At 39.7% G+C, this 16310-nt stretch overlaps 1 protein-coding gene across 2 annotated transcripts in view; it reads right to left on the reverse strand.

Moving 5' to 3' along the window:
- Positions 1-8991: 8991 nt before the first annotated feature.
- Positions 8992-16310, reverse strand: part of COLEC11 (collectin subfamily member 11) — a 39168-nt gene continuing 31849 nt past the window's right edge. Inside the window, exons 4-7 of one of the 2 annotated variants that reach the window (XM_086745531.1) lie at positions 12280-12351; positions 11496-11549; positions 10041-10136; positions 8992-9866 (exon numbers count right to left, since the gene is read on the reverse strand). In XM_086745531.1, the coding sequence (XP_086601657.1) occupies positions 9475-9866; positions 10041-10136; positions 11496-11549; positions 12280-12351 (614 nt within the window). In that variant the 3' untranslated portion in view covers positions 8992-9474. Of the gene's footprint in view, positions 9885-10040; positions 10137-11495; positions 11550-12279; positions 12352-16310 lie in introns of both variants that reach the window. The other variant, XM_086745529.1, reaches the window with a different exon arrangement.

Raw genomic sequence — 16310 nt, forward strand, 5'->3', positions numbered from 1 at the left:
CATAAGCTCTCACAGCCAGCAGAAATCTTGATGGTAATTAGCTAAACTGATCGTCATGATGGGCTCAATTCAGCTGCCTCACACAGGGGCACCTAGTGCCCTTTGAGGCACCCCAAGACATCCAAGACATTCAGCAAATTTATCCACACTATCTGCTGTTTAAGGGATGCAATACTTTGACCTTAGCTAGGCAAAACCTCTACCAGGTGAGGCTGTCTATCGTAGCGGTGCTCCCAGCATAGTAAACCCTACACACCGTCACTTATAGCAGGTGAACCGTCCTCTCTTCGGAGACTGGCAATGAAGTCAGGGATTGAGAACATGCAAAGCAGCCTGCAAAAATAAACTAAAAAAAAAAACAGTACCTAATTTGAGCAAACTTTTTTTAAAAATCAGTTCACGGTAATTAAGGGCAAAATAGGCTCACCAAAAGCCACAAAAGTAAGGAACTGTCCAGTTAATTATGCCCCATGATTGCTTTCCCTCAGTCCTTTTTACATGAAATATTACTTTATTCTTTTCTAGAATAATTTCATACATAATACCTTAGTTAATATTGATTTCCACTGTGTGTTTCTTTGATTTCTTTTCAGTTTAATTATATACCTAGTAATAAACGCAGTCTGTGTAGTCATTATCATACTTCTTAAGATCTTTAAAAATTTCATAAGAGGTTTAAATATTCTCCCTTATTTCTCTCTGTAATCTTATGACAAATGATTTTTCCCTGTCTGCTCACTATTAAAAATGGATTTCTGTGAAGGCACTTGTTTCTAGCCTTCAATCACACATATACATTACCTTTTTAAACAGCAGAGAAGACCATTTTTCTTGCCTACATCCCATCTGAGCACAAACAAGGTAAATATTAAGGGAAGCAAAATATAGCAGGTGGGAAAAGGCATAAAACATTGTAAAAATGCAAACATAAAGCATGTAGCATGCATCCAGCAGAAAAGGTGGGATGCACAGGACTCCATATTGCCTGACTCTGTTGGTGCCCATTCTTGCTCCCAGGAGAGCCAGGATAATGCTGAGTGATTTTGAAAATCATGTCTTCATCCTTGGTTAGTGATCTCAACAAGCTGGCAAAAAGGCATGGGATCAATGTGAGATTAAGTAAAAAAAAAAATGAACAAATGTCATTTACACTCAAATCACAGCAAAACTGATTCAGAGAGACGTGTACAGAAAATGTTCTCTTCCAGGGTAAGAGGTAATCTAATGGTCCCTATTCACTACAGCCAGCAGTCCGTCAGCCGGGCATCACAGAACAGGCAAGTTGTTCTGTGAGCAATGGGACTGAGAAAAGCTGGTTCCTATATTATCAGCCACTATTATCTCAAGTCTTCAGTGCCTAAAAAGGACAAGCTCTAATCAAATCTTTTCCTGTGGTTTGGATTTTGTATAGTCTGTCTCCAAGATGACTCTTTGGTCTTTAACAACACACGAGTTCATACTGCAGCCATTTCCTGAGGAGGGACTGAGGGAAATCTTTGTTCATTACCCACTTACATCTTTACACAAAATGTTTAAAAACTTCAAATCCCTGAGACCTTCTGTCACACCTGGTTGAAAACAGCTAAAAGGTTCAAAAGTTATTAGGAGGAAATACAGCATGCAATCGCATTAGCCTTGTTCTTCAAAAACCGGGCTAACACTGATGATAGAAAGAGCAGCCAATGCTTATTGCAGGCACTGCTAGGCAATGATCTGCAAGTGGCACCAGGAACAGAGATTTGGGCCTGTGTAAAATTGGGCAAGTGTAAGGCCCACAAAGCATGACAGCAGGTATCCCTGGTATCCCTGTTATCACTAGGTGTTAGTGGACATGTCGCAGTACAGCCTGGTGTCAGCAAACCCAGGCCTTGCTTCATCTGAACTACAAGGTCAATGGACACTCACTTCTCATCTGTTAGCAACCAGCCCATTTCAGTTTTATTAAAAATTGTGAAGCAGATTTGCCTCATGGGTTAGATTCGTTGATCTTCTATTTACTCTAAAGCAAAAACTGTCTGGACTTAAAGGAAATCCATCTTAGTTAATAGTATAAACTATATTTTTTTCAAAGAATCCATTTTAAATTGCTTGTGATTCAAAACAACTGCACAGGCAAATCAATTTCCAAGATAATATAGTATGGAATATATAATAAAAGTATATAATTAACTTCCCTTATCCGTCTGACAAGATGCAAAATGAAGAAAACTGAGGACACTGTGGAGACCAGGACAGTAATCTCAAAGAGTATTTTTAAAAGAGAGATGTTATCACTAGGTGTTAGGCAGGAGGTCAACACAGTATTTATGCTTTTGCAGTGCAAGGTTAAGGGATCTGGAATTTATGTTCCATTTTCAGAAGTTTCTGGATGGTAAGATGGAGCCAAAGACTGGCACGAAAAGGGAATTGTCTACAACAAGGTCGACTATAAACTTTTCTGCTAATCCAACTGGGGATATTTAGAAGAGATATTGAATTTTACCTAAATAAGTCACAAGTTACTACATTAGATTTTTTTTTTATCTAGAGGAGAAGGGAAGTGATGCTGGGGAAGAAGCAGGGAGTAGGATTAAATAAAAAAAGCTGGTATGTATACATGCAGGGGACTTTGTAATAAGGAAGTTAGCAATTTGCATTTCTATACCTTCTTGTATTTCAGTGTGTACTACAAACACAGTGAACTGAGCCTATCGCTTAGTTTCCCTCTTGCAGAATGTTTGTCCTTATCATTCTTATCATGCTAAAGAGTGAAGCAGGAACAAAGTTGGATTTGTGGCTTAGATACACAACAAATCTTTTCTTCACTAGATGGCACCCGTCTACTCCTATGAATCAATGCTGAGTATGGCAAAAAGCAAAGGTTTAATTTTCATAGAAGAATATAAAATGATAGAGGACTTATTCTTTATGTTGAATGCTTTTACTGTTTCTTTGTGTTCTGCATCATACCCTTTGTGTACTTTCAAGGGTATAGTTTCACAATATACATCTACTTCAACTATTTTCCATCCCATATTTGTGTCGCTACTGATTGTAGCCCAGAAATTTGCATGAGAGACATATCCATTATACCAGGTCAGACTTCAAATAACAGTGGTCAGAATAAATTATAAACACCAAAATACTCCTCTCTCTCTTTTTTTTCTGAAACAAGCGTAAATCTAGAATTTAGGAAGATAGTGTGCCAAATCCTCAGCAGGTATAAATCAATTTGGCTTCACTGAAGTTGATTGATGCCAGGTGAAGATCTGCACCTGCAATTTAGATGCTGGCCTGCAGAGCACAGCTTGACTTGTTTTCTTTTTCTTGACTCCAAGGCATGATAATTGAACTCATTTGGGCACACTTCTCACTTCTTAGTCAAAACTCCCACCTGGGCATTGGACTTAAAAATCAGTGCACGTCTCTGTTATAAACCAAAATAATCTTTATACAAAGAAGAGAAGAAAGCTGACTAAAGAGTTCAGGCCTGGGAAATCAGTTGTTCAATACCGCATCAGTGGTTGCACTCAGAATCACAGTAACTCTGATGCAAGCAGAAGAAAACCACTGCTCAGCTCCATCATTTTGCCCCTTGCTGCCACTAGATGATAGTATGGTAACACACGTGTCGTTCAGCTGCACACCAGACCTGCCATTGCTGAATTCTTGGCAGCATTCACACTTTCATGTGTAAAGAATACACAGAAAGGCATCAATACTACATAGCTAGCCTTTGAACAGCAGTGCTTAATTATATCCCCACAGTGACTTCATACATTAATATACCCAAAGAGTAGTGGATGGTATTATTTGGTCATAGACTCAAACTGGGCTTTATTTAGACACAGACATTTTGCTAAATTGGTCACCTCCTTCTATTTTTGTAGTTACCCATCCAGAGCTATAGTGAGACGTTTTGATGGAAAGGGCAAGATAATTCTATTTCCTAGCAGGAAGCAGGAGAATGGCTGGAGGTAACATTTACATTCCGCCTCACAGGCATCCCACTCGCCGCCAGTTCTGCACATCCACTTGCCGCTTCTGCCACCTTTTCCATCTCATGCATTCCCTCTTGAGAGGACTCCTCTCCTCAACCAATTGAAAAGCTCCTGGCTAGGAGGAGAACGCATCCAGAAAAACACCTTAAGCACACAGCTATCATCTTCTCCACAAACCCTTTCTCTCCCCATTCACATAGTTTGTACTCTCCTAAGAAAGCAAAATTAAAAACAAACTGTTCTTTCTCTCAGCTCCTCTGTAAATTAAATAGCCAAAACTCTCCACTGCACATTTTTCCCCAAAGTAAATCTTAAGACTCTGGCTTCTTTTCACCCAAAATAACAAGGTCAGCTCTCCTCTCAGTAGGCTGGACTGCCTCTCCCCAGACAGGAACAGGCACCCCAGAGAACAGGTGAGTGGCCAGCTCCAGTCCAGCACAATACCTCTCACATCACAGGCGGTTTCACAGACACACTTTCATTTCACAGAGCATTTCCAGCTCCCTTGTGGAAGAAAACCCCATCTCTTAGTCTGTAATCTGTGGCAGATTGGTGTAGGGATGTGGACGTGTTGGCACCACAAGGCAGGCGAAAAATTGAAAACAAGAATCTCTAGTGAAAAGAAATCGACTCTTGGGACAAAATCATACACATATTTATATATGAAGCTAAGTGAGCAGAATGCTTGAAAATAAAGGCTCAGGGGAAGCAGTCCACAAAGTCCAAGGGGCAGAGTCGTATACAATCACTGTTTGCATTGTAGGCTAATTTTCTACTGTAGGATTTGATTCAGTCATCAACATCACAAGTCACTGAGTTTCACATAAAAAGTAGATCTGAATAGATCCTAGGAGAAATCTTGAATTTCCACTTTACTGGAAATTCGGTTACTTTGACAACTTTTTGTTTTAATTCTGGGTGAAAGTGTATTTGTAAGGTTTTCATACTTAAAAATGCTTGTATTTGTTTTATCTTATTAAATGATTGGGCATTTATAATAGTGCATAAACTGCTAGTTTTATGGCATAATACTTAAATGAATCATCTTTATAATCAGTAAGAATATCTTCTACTTAATGTTGGTTGAACTATCTATTACTTTGTATTCAGAGCGTTTACTGTGCCATAGCAGTCCCAGGAGAAGCTGATTCAAGTGTCAAACTCTTTCAGTAGGACAAACAAGAGAACTTTCCAAAAGATAACCTGTTACCATTGGAAATTAAAACATAAAGTAAAATATTTAAAGCATTATACTGAACACTGTTACTGATATGGTGTAAAACACATTAACAATAATATAAAATCAAATCCCTTTATGGGTCAAAATGAAGCTTCAAAACTCAGAAATGAAATTCATAGAATCATAATCACAGAATCATAAAATGGTGTGGGTTGGAAGGGACCTTAAAGATCACCTAGTTCCAACTCCCCTGTCCTGGGCAGGGACACCTTCCACTAGAGCAGGTTGCTCAGAGCCCCATCCAACCTGGCCTTGAACACTTCCAGGGAAGGGCCATCCACCACCTCTCTGGGCAACGTGTTCCAGTGCCTCACCACCCTCACAGTGAAGAATTTCTTCCTTATATCTAATCTAAATCTACCCTCTTCCAGCTTAAAGCCATTACCCCTTGTCCTATCGCTACATGCCCTGGTCAAAAGTCCCTGTCCAGCTTTCTTGTAGGACCCCTTTCGGTACTGAAAGGCTGCTATAAAGTCTCCCTGGAGCCGTCTCTTTGCCAGGCTGAACAATCCCAAAATCTGAAAAAATCCAAAAGGAAAGATCTTTTAAATTGTCCACTTCAACACTTCTTTGTCCATTCTGAACCTTCAGCATATTTTACAATAAAAATTGTTTTAATTTAATCTTATTTCACTTTTCATCAAAAACTGTAACCAAAAAAGTACAACCAGCTGCCATTTTGTAATGCATATTGAACTGGCTTTTCCTGAGCTTATGAAAAACAAAGCATTCCATTTTACTTGTATGAATAAGGATGCTCTATATCCCATGTACAAAGATTATTTTTTTACAGTTCTCTGTTACTTAAAACTCACAGCCAGGGAGAAGTTCTGCTGCTAACCTGCAACCTGTCACGAAATCATATTTTCAGGGATAATCATGTCAGCTGTCAGGGCACAGCAAGAACCAGCTGTTCCATGAGGGATAGCAAACCAGGAGCCAAGCAGGATAACAAGGCAGGTGGGAGCAGCACCTTCCACCAAGAAGCCGAGATGCAGTGTGGCAAATCTGAGTAGCGATCAGGGTCGGACATCGTCCAGTGCTCTCCCGGGACGTCCACAGCAACGCAGGGCTGTCACCAGCAAAGGAGGTCCCCTTGGACTCAGCCAGCTAAATGCTTTACCTTTGCCAAGTAATCTCCTGGAAAGGAGATGCACATCTGGCCCTGACATGAGTAATACAACAGCACAGCCTTAGCATCTAAAAGTGCAGAATATAGTTGAATGAAACATGCATTTTATGTGAAAAAGTCATTCAAGAGCACGAATGGGTAATGATATAAAAAAAAAAAAAGAAAAAACAACACAATCTGTTATTGTTGCTTTCTTAAAATGCACCAACTTGCCCCTTAATTAAGAATAAAATAAGTAAGGGCTATGGGGAAATATTTATAAGGAAAAATCATCCATCAAAACAAAGCATATAAGAACAGTCTGGGAAACTTCAGTGCATGCTTGCCAGACAGACATGTTCCACAGAGCCACACAAAATGAGTAATGACATTACAATGCAGGGTTAAATGCACATGGAAAATACCCCAAATAAAACTAACTTAAAATTTGATTTTTTCCTAAAACAGTAGCTCCAAATTCCACTGAGAGTAATGGAAATTGTACCATGCATCTCAGCAAGCTTCATGCAGGATAAGCGCTACCTGCAACATTGATTTCTGCCTGCAGCAACAGTCCACCTATGGGGGTCAGCAACTGGAGGGTGAAAGAAATCATGAAGAGCTCATTCATTTCCAGTCCTTCCATTATTTCTTGCCCTGTTGCTTGCAGGGGTATCAGATGTGCAGTCTTTGCTCCTTGCAGGACAACTTACACACTAGCCTTGTTCCCCTTGCCCAAATGGTGAAATAAGGACTGTCGCAGACAATGTATAGGGCTCTGACAATACAACTAATTTCCTTTCTATCTCATATATTAAGAGCTGTTAAACTATATCCTGAAGAACACAAAAAAAAATGGGGAAAATGTTTTTTTCCATTGCCTTTATTTTTCATCTTAAATTTTAATAGAAATTGAGACTGCTTAAATACTCTACACATCAAGGCAATCTTATAAACATGGTGTGACTTCCAGCGAAAATAGGAACATTTGGCATCTGAAAAAGCTTCCCACCTCCTTAAAAGGCCTCTTTTCATGTTTCTGAGGAAATCGAATGTTACAACAGAGATTTTCAAAACCTAGGTGAAAAATAAAGACTTAGCAACTTCAGCACATACATAATGAGGGAGCTCCAGATATCTGTAACTCAGGTTTGGATTGTTTCAATATAGCTACAATGATTTGACAAAAGTATGTTGGAGATTTAAACTGTTTCTGAGGATTTCTACAGCAGGCAGGAAACAATCATGACATTCAAAAGGCGCTATTCTGAACAAATTGCTCCACTGGAATTGTTAGCTCCCTGCAAATTCTGTAAAGAGTCTTTGAATATCAGTGTAGAATCATATTCACATTATTTAATAGATTTCAATATACAGTTGGAAGAAAGACTAATATATAGGAATCATATCTACCTCTATTAGAAAGAAAGTAAAGCAGTTAAAGGATCGTTCATTTCTTAGAGTGATTGTTCTGGAGCTGGGCTGATATTCAAATACTACAGGAATTTGCTACTGATCTTCAAAATTACTCACAAACATATATATATATATATATATATATATATATAATGGTTTCAAATTCCCAGAGTAAATACGTCAAGCAAAATGGTTTGTTTTCTTAGGGATATAATAATAGCATCACATCAAATATTGTTAGACTCTGTGGATATGAACAGAATTTTACGGTCATTGATTTTTTATAGACTACAGCACTGTAGAGTTGATATGAGTTGGTCTTGCCTTGTTGTAGGGGAATCTCTGGGACGATGTGCCATACTCACTCTGGATATCCTGTAGACCAATCTCCCGTAATGATCAGATATGTATTTTGATTACTATGTTATACAAACAATCATTTCTCCTTTAAAATCTTCTTAAAACACTGTGCAAGGTATTCCTGACAAAACACAGTCAGAGATTTTGCAGTCATCTTCCTACACCTAACAGCAAGATAAGATGTCATGCAGCTGGCTCCTAGGAAGATCCAAAGTAATTCATCATTTCCTTTGTGAACTTATGTTGGGTTTTTTAAATACACATCACATTTTCCATCACACGTCATTTTAAAGTAGGTATATAAATTATTTGTGCAAAATTACTTATTACTCGTATATACATAAAGAGGAAAATTTTGGAAACTTTTGCTGCTTTTCAGGGGGTCACCCTTACAACCTGAGTAAACATGCAAGCTGTTTTCCTACCAAAACAAACTACTAACTAAACCATTTTTATGAGATTGGTTATGTATTTATGAAGTCTGCCTTAAATTGTGGAGGGCTGGTATTTTGTTTGTAACAAGATGCACCAAGATCATCTTATATGAATACGAAACACATTTACTTTAAGAAATTGTTCGGGGGCCTAAAATAGTTCATGCACTGAATCATTCTCTAACGAAAGAATGCAGAAAACCAAAATTCTACTTTTACCTTTAGCCAACCCCAAAACACCCATCTGGCTGGGATTCCTCTTTCAATACTAAATTACAAGAGCTTTGTCCTCCCTCAGCACTAAAACTCAGTTCACTTAAATGCCTCCTGTCATACATCTGTGACCAGTTTAGTAAAGAAACATTACAGAATTGGTAGGGCTCCCGATTTGTTGGTTTACTTTGGCTATTTTTCATTTAAAAAGTTGTAACATCATCACATGCAAAAAACTTACAGTAGTATTTCTGCTTATTAACTGGAGTATATAAAATATTTGCCTTGTTGCTGAAATATCCCTGCAGCACTACAAGCAGTTAACATTTATAACTACAAATTTTGCTAAGATAAAAGAATATCAGGAATCTACTCCTTCAGAAATAATCATTCTAACAACTACAGGCCAAATTCTGCCTTCCCTTACAGTCATGCAATTGCACTTGTTAACTGTTGTGAGGGCTGAATTTAGCCCTAAACCACATTTTTATCTAAATACATATTTTCCTACAAAAAAAAAAAAAAACCAAGCTATGTCTTATCTCTGCTCTTCCCTTCTGAAGGGTAAATACTGATATTTGAAATACCTAAATTGTATTTACAGCTGTACAACACCAATGCCACATACTTGAAAAATATTACTTGTACTCTATAAACATGGGGTAACTTGTACAATCGGCTTAAAAAACTTTTCTTAAAATAAAGAAAGAGCAGACAAGCTTAGACATTTTCTTTGTCAAATTCACACACAAAATACATGGTGATATGACACGCAACATCATTCCACCCTCCAGACGCCACCATCTCCACACAGTCCTCCTCGTCATAAGCATTGTTGGGCTCCCCACTGCGCCATTTGTTGAAGGTCTGCATGGGCGATCGGTCAGAATAGACAAAATTTCCCTCTTTCTCTAGGTCGTTGATCCCAATGAAAACTCTGGTGAGCCCAGCTTGGTTGATGTATGAGGCGATCAGATTGTTGGCAGTCTCATCCTTGGGCATGCTCAGCGTCCCTCCTCTTCCATGGCAGTAGAGCTGGGCTTCCTTGTATCTTTTCTCTTCTTTCACCAGCAGATATATCTTATTATCTGTCTCACGCACACCAGCAACAGCTGCGGGGGAGGGCAGTGCTGAAAAGTGAGCACTCGCATTTCTATAAACCAACTTACTGCACACCCCAAAATAGCTTCACAAATCAGAGGTGGGACGGTGATGCTCTCTACGAGCAATTCCACCGGTAAAATGCAGCAATGAAAAAGGAAAATATTTCTATAAAATTAACCTACCATTTTTTATGAATTTTAATTCTGTTGTCAGCTGGGCCACTTGGATATCCATTTCCCCAATAGCCTTCCTTAGCTGGCTGCACTCACAGGGGATGCCTGTGGAATGACACAGATACAGCAAAATTTAAAAGCTATCTAATTTCAATAATTATCTAAACAATTTTATGAAAAGGCCCAGCCTGGCAGCCCTGGAGAGGGCTGATTCACAAATACCAGTCAGAAATCTATAGTCTTCACTACCCTGCACCATCATAGGGTTCTCATAGGTGCCTGGGCATATGCAGAGCAGCTCAGTTCACTTCCCAGGAAACTTCAGCTCTGCATGATTAGTGCTAACCTAAACACTTACAGATATTCCCTGGGGGGAAAAAAAAGGATTTTTTAAAAAAAATCTTTGTGAAAATTTGTCATTTTGAGTAAAATTCTCCAGTCTTCTCCAAAAGCACTTTTTCCACAGCAAAACTCTGCACAGTGCATTATTCACCTGTTTCTCATGAAGAACATAACACAGCAGATCCAAAAGGCTAATGTTCCAACCATGTAATGCACATAACCACCTGCAAAATGTAGTTCTGTACTTTTGAAAGGACAGAATTTACTGTACTTCTTCCAGTAAAATAAGACAATAGAAAACCATCTGTTAACCCAAATTGATATTGATTTGACAAAGATAATCTGAATGAGAATAAGAAAAGGATAATTGTTACACCTATGAGCTCAAATCTCAAAACAAGGATCAATTACAGTTTCCAGTTCTGTGTGTAATTATTCAAATCTGTATTTGACTACCCAATTACTCAGCTTCGGTGTCTAAATCAGTCTAAGCATGGGGTACTTACACTGCAAAACTGTGCTCGATGACAAGGTATATGGTACTCTGGCTCAACAATTAGAGCAACAAATTATGTTCTCATGAGAAAACTAATTGGTGCACATTTAATGCACCCTGTCAGGAAGGGATGAATTGGGCAAAATCTGAATCTGACACTTCTGCTAGGCTTATACTTCTTATGCCAGGCTTTCACCTTTTTCTGTGGTGGATTTATATTCCTAGTAAACTCCTGCTCCTATAACGATAATCCATGGAGGGACAGGAGCTTCCAACCTGCTCCTTTGTGTTGGTTGGAAGGCAGAGTGGAATATGCAGAGATGTCCCTTTGCACTGGTGATGAATGATACAGACTGTTGCACTTCAGTTCCCGTTAGTCTCCTGGAGTGATCAAACTTCTGAGGAGCTCTGAGACACTGTTTCAGCAAATACACTGCAAGTCCAGCAACTACTGCAGCTTCAGTAATTTTAAGTATTTTGAAAATATTACAGTGAAATATTACAGTGCCTATACAAATATTTAGTTGCTCATTATTTCCCCTAGTATGTAAACAGATACGCATTTTTGGTGATGATGCATGCATCTTGTAAAATCCTTCTTATACACAAGGTGTTACATGGATTACCTGGGTCACCATTAGGACCTGGTGGTCCTATGTCACCATTATCTCCTTTTTCACCTAAAACATGAAAAAGAATATAAATTTAAGGCAGCTTTTTTGGTCAAGAGTTCATTTAGCACTTGTTTATTTTTTCTCTAGTTACATTCAAATGCAGAAAGCACAAATATGCCCAAGTGAAAATAAAGATTTTTCTTTCCTAGTCATTCCACAACAAAGGCCAGCCAAAGCTAGAAAACTTGAACACAAAGAATATGTACCAATATCAATTTTTTTACATTCATGAACTTCGCAGAATGAGTAAGTTCAGATGCTTTAAAGGGAAAAAGGTTGGATATGCTATGGTGGGGCCTAAATCTAGATTCATAATCTAGATGCTTAAGTAAGCATTGGTCCAAATGACTTAACCAAAGTTACATAGGAAGTCTATTGGGTAGGTGAGATTAGAATTCACATCTTCTGGCTCTTAAAAGTCTGCTAAAACACAGTGCATCTTCCCACCTGTTTCTCTTAGCTGTTCACATCTGTGTGATGGTGCATAAAGTTCTTTATTTAGCCTTAAATCAGGATTCTCACCCTGTTTTATGGCTAAATATACTGCAGTCAGAGTGAAAGGTAACTGGCTGAGATATCTCCATCATCTGGCTGACTACAGTGTGAGAAACTCCTTAGTATGGTAAACTCTGAGACCTGTTAACCACTTTTCAAGCCACTAAACTTTTTTCAAACAGAAATGATCACAGATTTCTCAGCTGAAACACAAATGGAGAAGCAATTGAACTAAGCATACCTTTTGAACCAATAGGACCAATTTTTCCATGCCGTCCCATGCTGCCTTTCTGTCCTTTGTCCCCCATTTCTCCTATACATAACAGAAAGGCAAAAGACACAAAGTAGCAGTTTCATCCAGTGAGTTTCCAGCATGCTTGCAATGTTAGTTTTTACAATGAGAAAAAACAGGCTCTGTCTCCAATATTCATTGAACTCGAGAGGTCCAGCTCACTCTCTGTGAAGAACTTACGTATAACAACCTAGAGAGTGTAAGGCAATTGACATCAATGAGGCATGCAGGTGTAAATGAAAACAGATCTTGGCTGAGAGTCACCAGAAAAGCTTTTGCAAACTTCTCTCAGATGATCGTGCCAGAATTATGTTGAAAATGAGGAGGGATTCCATTCAAACATGGATCAGTGGATTAAAACCTCTCATGGAGATGAGAAGTCCTAAAGGATCCAAGCACAACTGACAGTTTCATCTAATACAGTAGCTCCACTGTAACTGAGAGCTGAATTTGGGCTCAGAGGCTTATTTCTACAAAATAAACACAGTGGAAGCAGTCACATTCTCATTCTTTGCTCTTGCATTTGAACATTACATTAATGAAAAATGAAAATTAATGGAAATCTTACATAGACATATATAATATATACACAGACGCACATGCATGTTCATACAAAGTCAGATGCAAACCAGCAATGTTGAGTGTTACTAATTTTAAAGACAGTTCTACAGACCACTTTAAAAGTGCAGTTGTAGCAAAGAAGCTGGTTAAAAAAAAAAAAAAACACATCATTTTCCTCAGATGTGTTTTTATAAATAAAAGGCAATTATCCACCTCTTCAGGTCAATTGAAATTGTCACCAAATCTGCATGAACCAGCCACTGTCACCTATCTGTGTCTGTCCATGAGGCACACCCAGAAATGTCATGTAAGACAGTTTGATTCACTTACTTTGTCTGACTGACCTCTTTCTATTAGTTGTACTTTCCTGTGTGATATAAAGCGAATATTAGAATAGCTTCAGGGGAATCAGAATTTGCACTGGAATAGGCAGTTTCTTTGCCATCACTGTCTTCGCAAACCAAGTTGAAGCACTGTCACTATTAAAACGTGTGCCGCAGTCATGGATCTGAGCTCCTCTGGAGCTCAAATAATAAAACAGATAAAACATGCCTGTTAAGTCATACAGCTTTTCTGGGTGGCACTTCTCAAACATTATGAAAAATAATTATTTTAATGGTGTGAATCTGAGAGAAGAACTTTAGCCTGTAATAGCAAAGCCTTAATCAACCCCCTATCTAGAATGCTCATCTACTAGTTTAGGGAATCAGTAGTTGACAGAAATTAATAAACACTAGTCACCTAATAGAGTAAGTACAGCAGGCTTACGCATGACTGAAGGTTTTGGCTTAAACCAGGCCATTTATAATCAACAAACTCTACATAGTCTAAGCTTGTCTCAGCTGCAATTAGCTCTTTATAGAGATTGTTATTTCTAAATGACATTTTGGTTCTGTCATTTGTTTAGAGAGGATTCTCTAAGTTGGCTTAGGTAGACTTTCTGAGACCTATGAAATGACACCTGGCTTTTTTTTTACACTCACTGTGTTGTGAATGTGGCAGAGTTTGCCTGATGCTGCAGCTCCTATGGCCTGAGGAGCCTCAGGAAATAATACCTGATTGATGTGGTCTACCTAGACTTCAGCAAAGCCTTTGACACTGTCTCCCACGGTATTCTCCTGCAGAAGCTGGCAGCCCATGGCTTGGATGGGTACACTCTTGGCTGAGTAAGGAGCTGGCTGGAGGGCCGGGCTCAGAGAGTGGTGGTGAATGGAGCTAAATCCAGCTGGCTACCGGTCACAAGTGGTGTTCCCCAGGGGTCGGTGCTGGGGCCTGTCCTCTTCAATATCTTTATTGATGATCTGGATGAGGGCATTGAGTGCACCCTCAGTAAGTTCGCAGATGACACCAAATTGGCTGGGAGTGTGGATCTGCCTGGGGGTAGCGAGGCCCTACAGAGGGATCTGGACAGGCTGGAGAGCTGGGCTGAAGCCAATGGGATGAGGTTCAACAAGACCAAATGCCGAGTCCTGCACTTCGGCCACAACAACCCCAGGCAGCGCTATAGGCTTGGGGCGGAGTGGCTGGAGGACTGTGTGGAGGAAACGGACCTGGGGGTACTGATTGATGCTCGGCTGAGCATGAGCCGACAGTGTGCCCGGGTGGCCAAGAAGGCCAACAGCATCCTGGCTTGCATCAAAAACAGTGTTACTAGCAGGAACAGGGAGGTAATTGTCCCCCTGTACTCGGCACTGGTGAGGCCGCACCTCGAGTACTGTGTTCAGTTTTGGGCCCCTCACTGCAAGAAAGACACTGAGGCCCTGGAACGCGTTCAGAGGAGGGCTACGAAGCTGGTGAGGGGTCTGGAGCACAGGCCTTATGAGGAGCGGCTGAGGGAGCTGGGATTGTTCAGTCTGGAGAAGAGGAGGCTCAGGGGAGACCTTATAGCTCTCTATAACTTCCTGAAGGGAGGTTGCAGTGAGCTAGGGGTCGGCCTTTTCTCTCGTGTAGACAGTGATAGAACTAGAGGCAATAGTTTCAAGCTGCGCCAGGGGAGATTCAGGCTGGACATTAGGAAATATTACTTCTCGGAAAGGGTAGTCAGGCACTGGAATGCACTGCCCAGGAAGGTGGTGGAGTCACCGACCATGGGGGTGTTCAAGAAACGTTTGGATGTTGTGTTGAGGGATATGATTTAGCTGAGAAGTATTGGTGATGGTTGGACTGGATGATCTTTTAGGTCTTTTCCAATCTTGATAATAATTCTGTGAATTCTGTGATACCATATCTCAGTGTACATTGGTGATGATCTTTCCTGGGTGCAATGCCTGAGGAAATCAATGCTCTACCATGAGATTTAGGCCTCTCTATATCATGATTTCAAGGAGAAATGTGGTCTGGAGGCAGCACAACTACATACTGTGAGATAGGTTTTTCTACTGTACCACACCTTATTAATGGAGAGCAAGTATAGAGAGATGACAGGGCCAAGAAGCCAAATGCCTTCTGAGGCTCCCATCCTGCAGAAACACAAGACTGAGCCTACTTTAGGAAATACTGATTCTGGTTTTCTCCATGAGTGTCCCAGCCAAGATTGTTCCTTTGCTCAAAGCAACATCTGATATGCACTGTTCTGCTATACAAGAACAAGCAGTCAATGAGGCAAATTGGGAGGAAAATTACCACAGAGATTCAGTAACTGAGCCTGTGAAAATTGTCACAGCTCAGGCCCAGTTGTGGATCTACAACAACTGAAGATCTATTGTCTTCTGATGTTGCTGCAACTGGACAGGCAGCCATATATTTCCTTTATATTTTTTTAAAAGTTGGATAACTTAAACGGCTGATTTTTTCATTACCTTTAACTTAAAAGTGTAATCAATTGCAAGTTTCAGAACATAAACTAGTCACCACTGGGCTAAGACATATCCTCTGTATTACTCCACGAAGTCTCAAGCAACTGTCACTTGATGGCATGAGTCAGGAAGAAATAATTTCCTCTGAACTGAGAGAGGTCAAATGTGTATGGCTTGCTGGTCTAGTTAATTACTGGCAAGTCCTACAAGCAATGATATTCCTTTGTTTCCAACAACAATCAGATTCAGTGACTACTGGACATGGACTCAATGAGAAAATTTTACCAGAAATGAAAAATATTTTTTCTCGTATGCTATATATTCCTACTGGAAGAATGAAAGTAACCCGCTCAGTCAGCTGAAGATCTACTTTATGGAACAGATTCATGGCTTGCCCTAAAGATGCAGTCCATCGTTCTGTGCAGGTTATAAAGGAACTGATGCTACCATTGTATATTTATCCAACATAGACAGTATATTGAGAGAGGACTTCCTTGAAAATCTCTAAGTATCAGCTTGTAATGAGTTTATCAAGTTGCTCTGAAAGTGGCCTTTCTTGCTTCGGATAGTTATGAATTGGGATTACTGTAACAAATGGTCAGATGTTTGAATGCTTTCTGATGT

The sequence above is a fragment of the Chlamydotis macqueenii genome, chromosome 3, assembly GCF_036417535.1.
Source record: "Chlamydotis macqueenii isolate bChlMac1 chromosome 3, bChlMac1.mat, whole genome shotgun sequence".
Lineage (NCBI taxonomy): Eukaryota > Metazoa > Chordata > Aves > Otidiformes > Otididae > Chlamydotis > Chlamydotis macqueenii.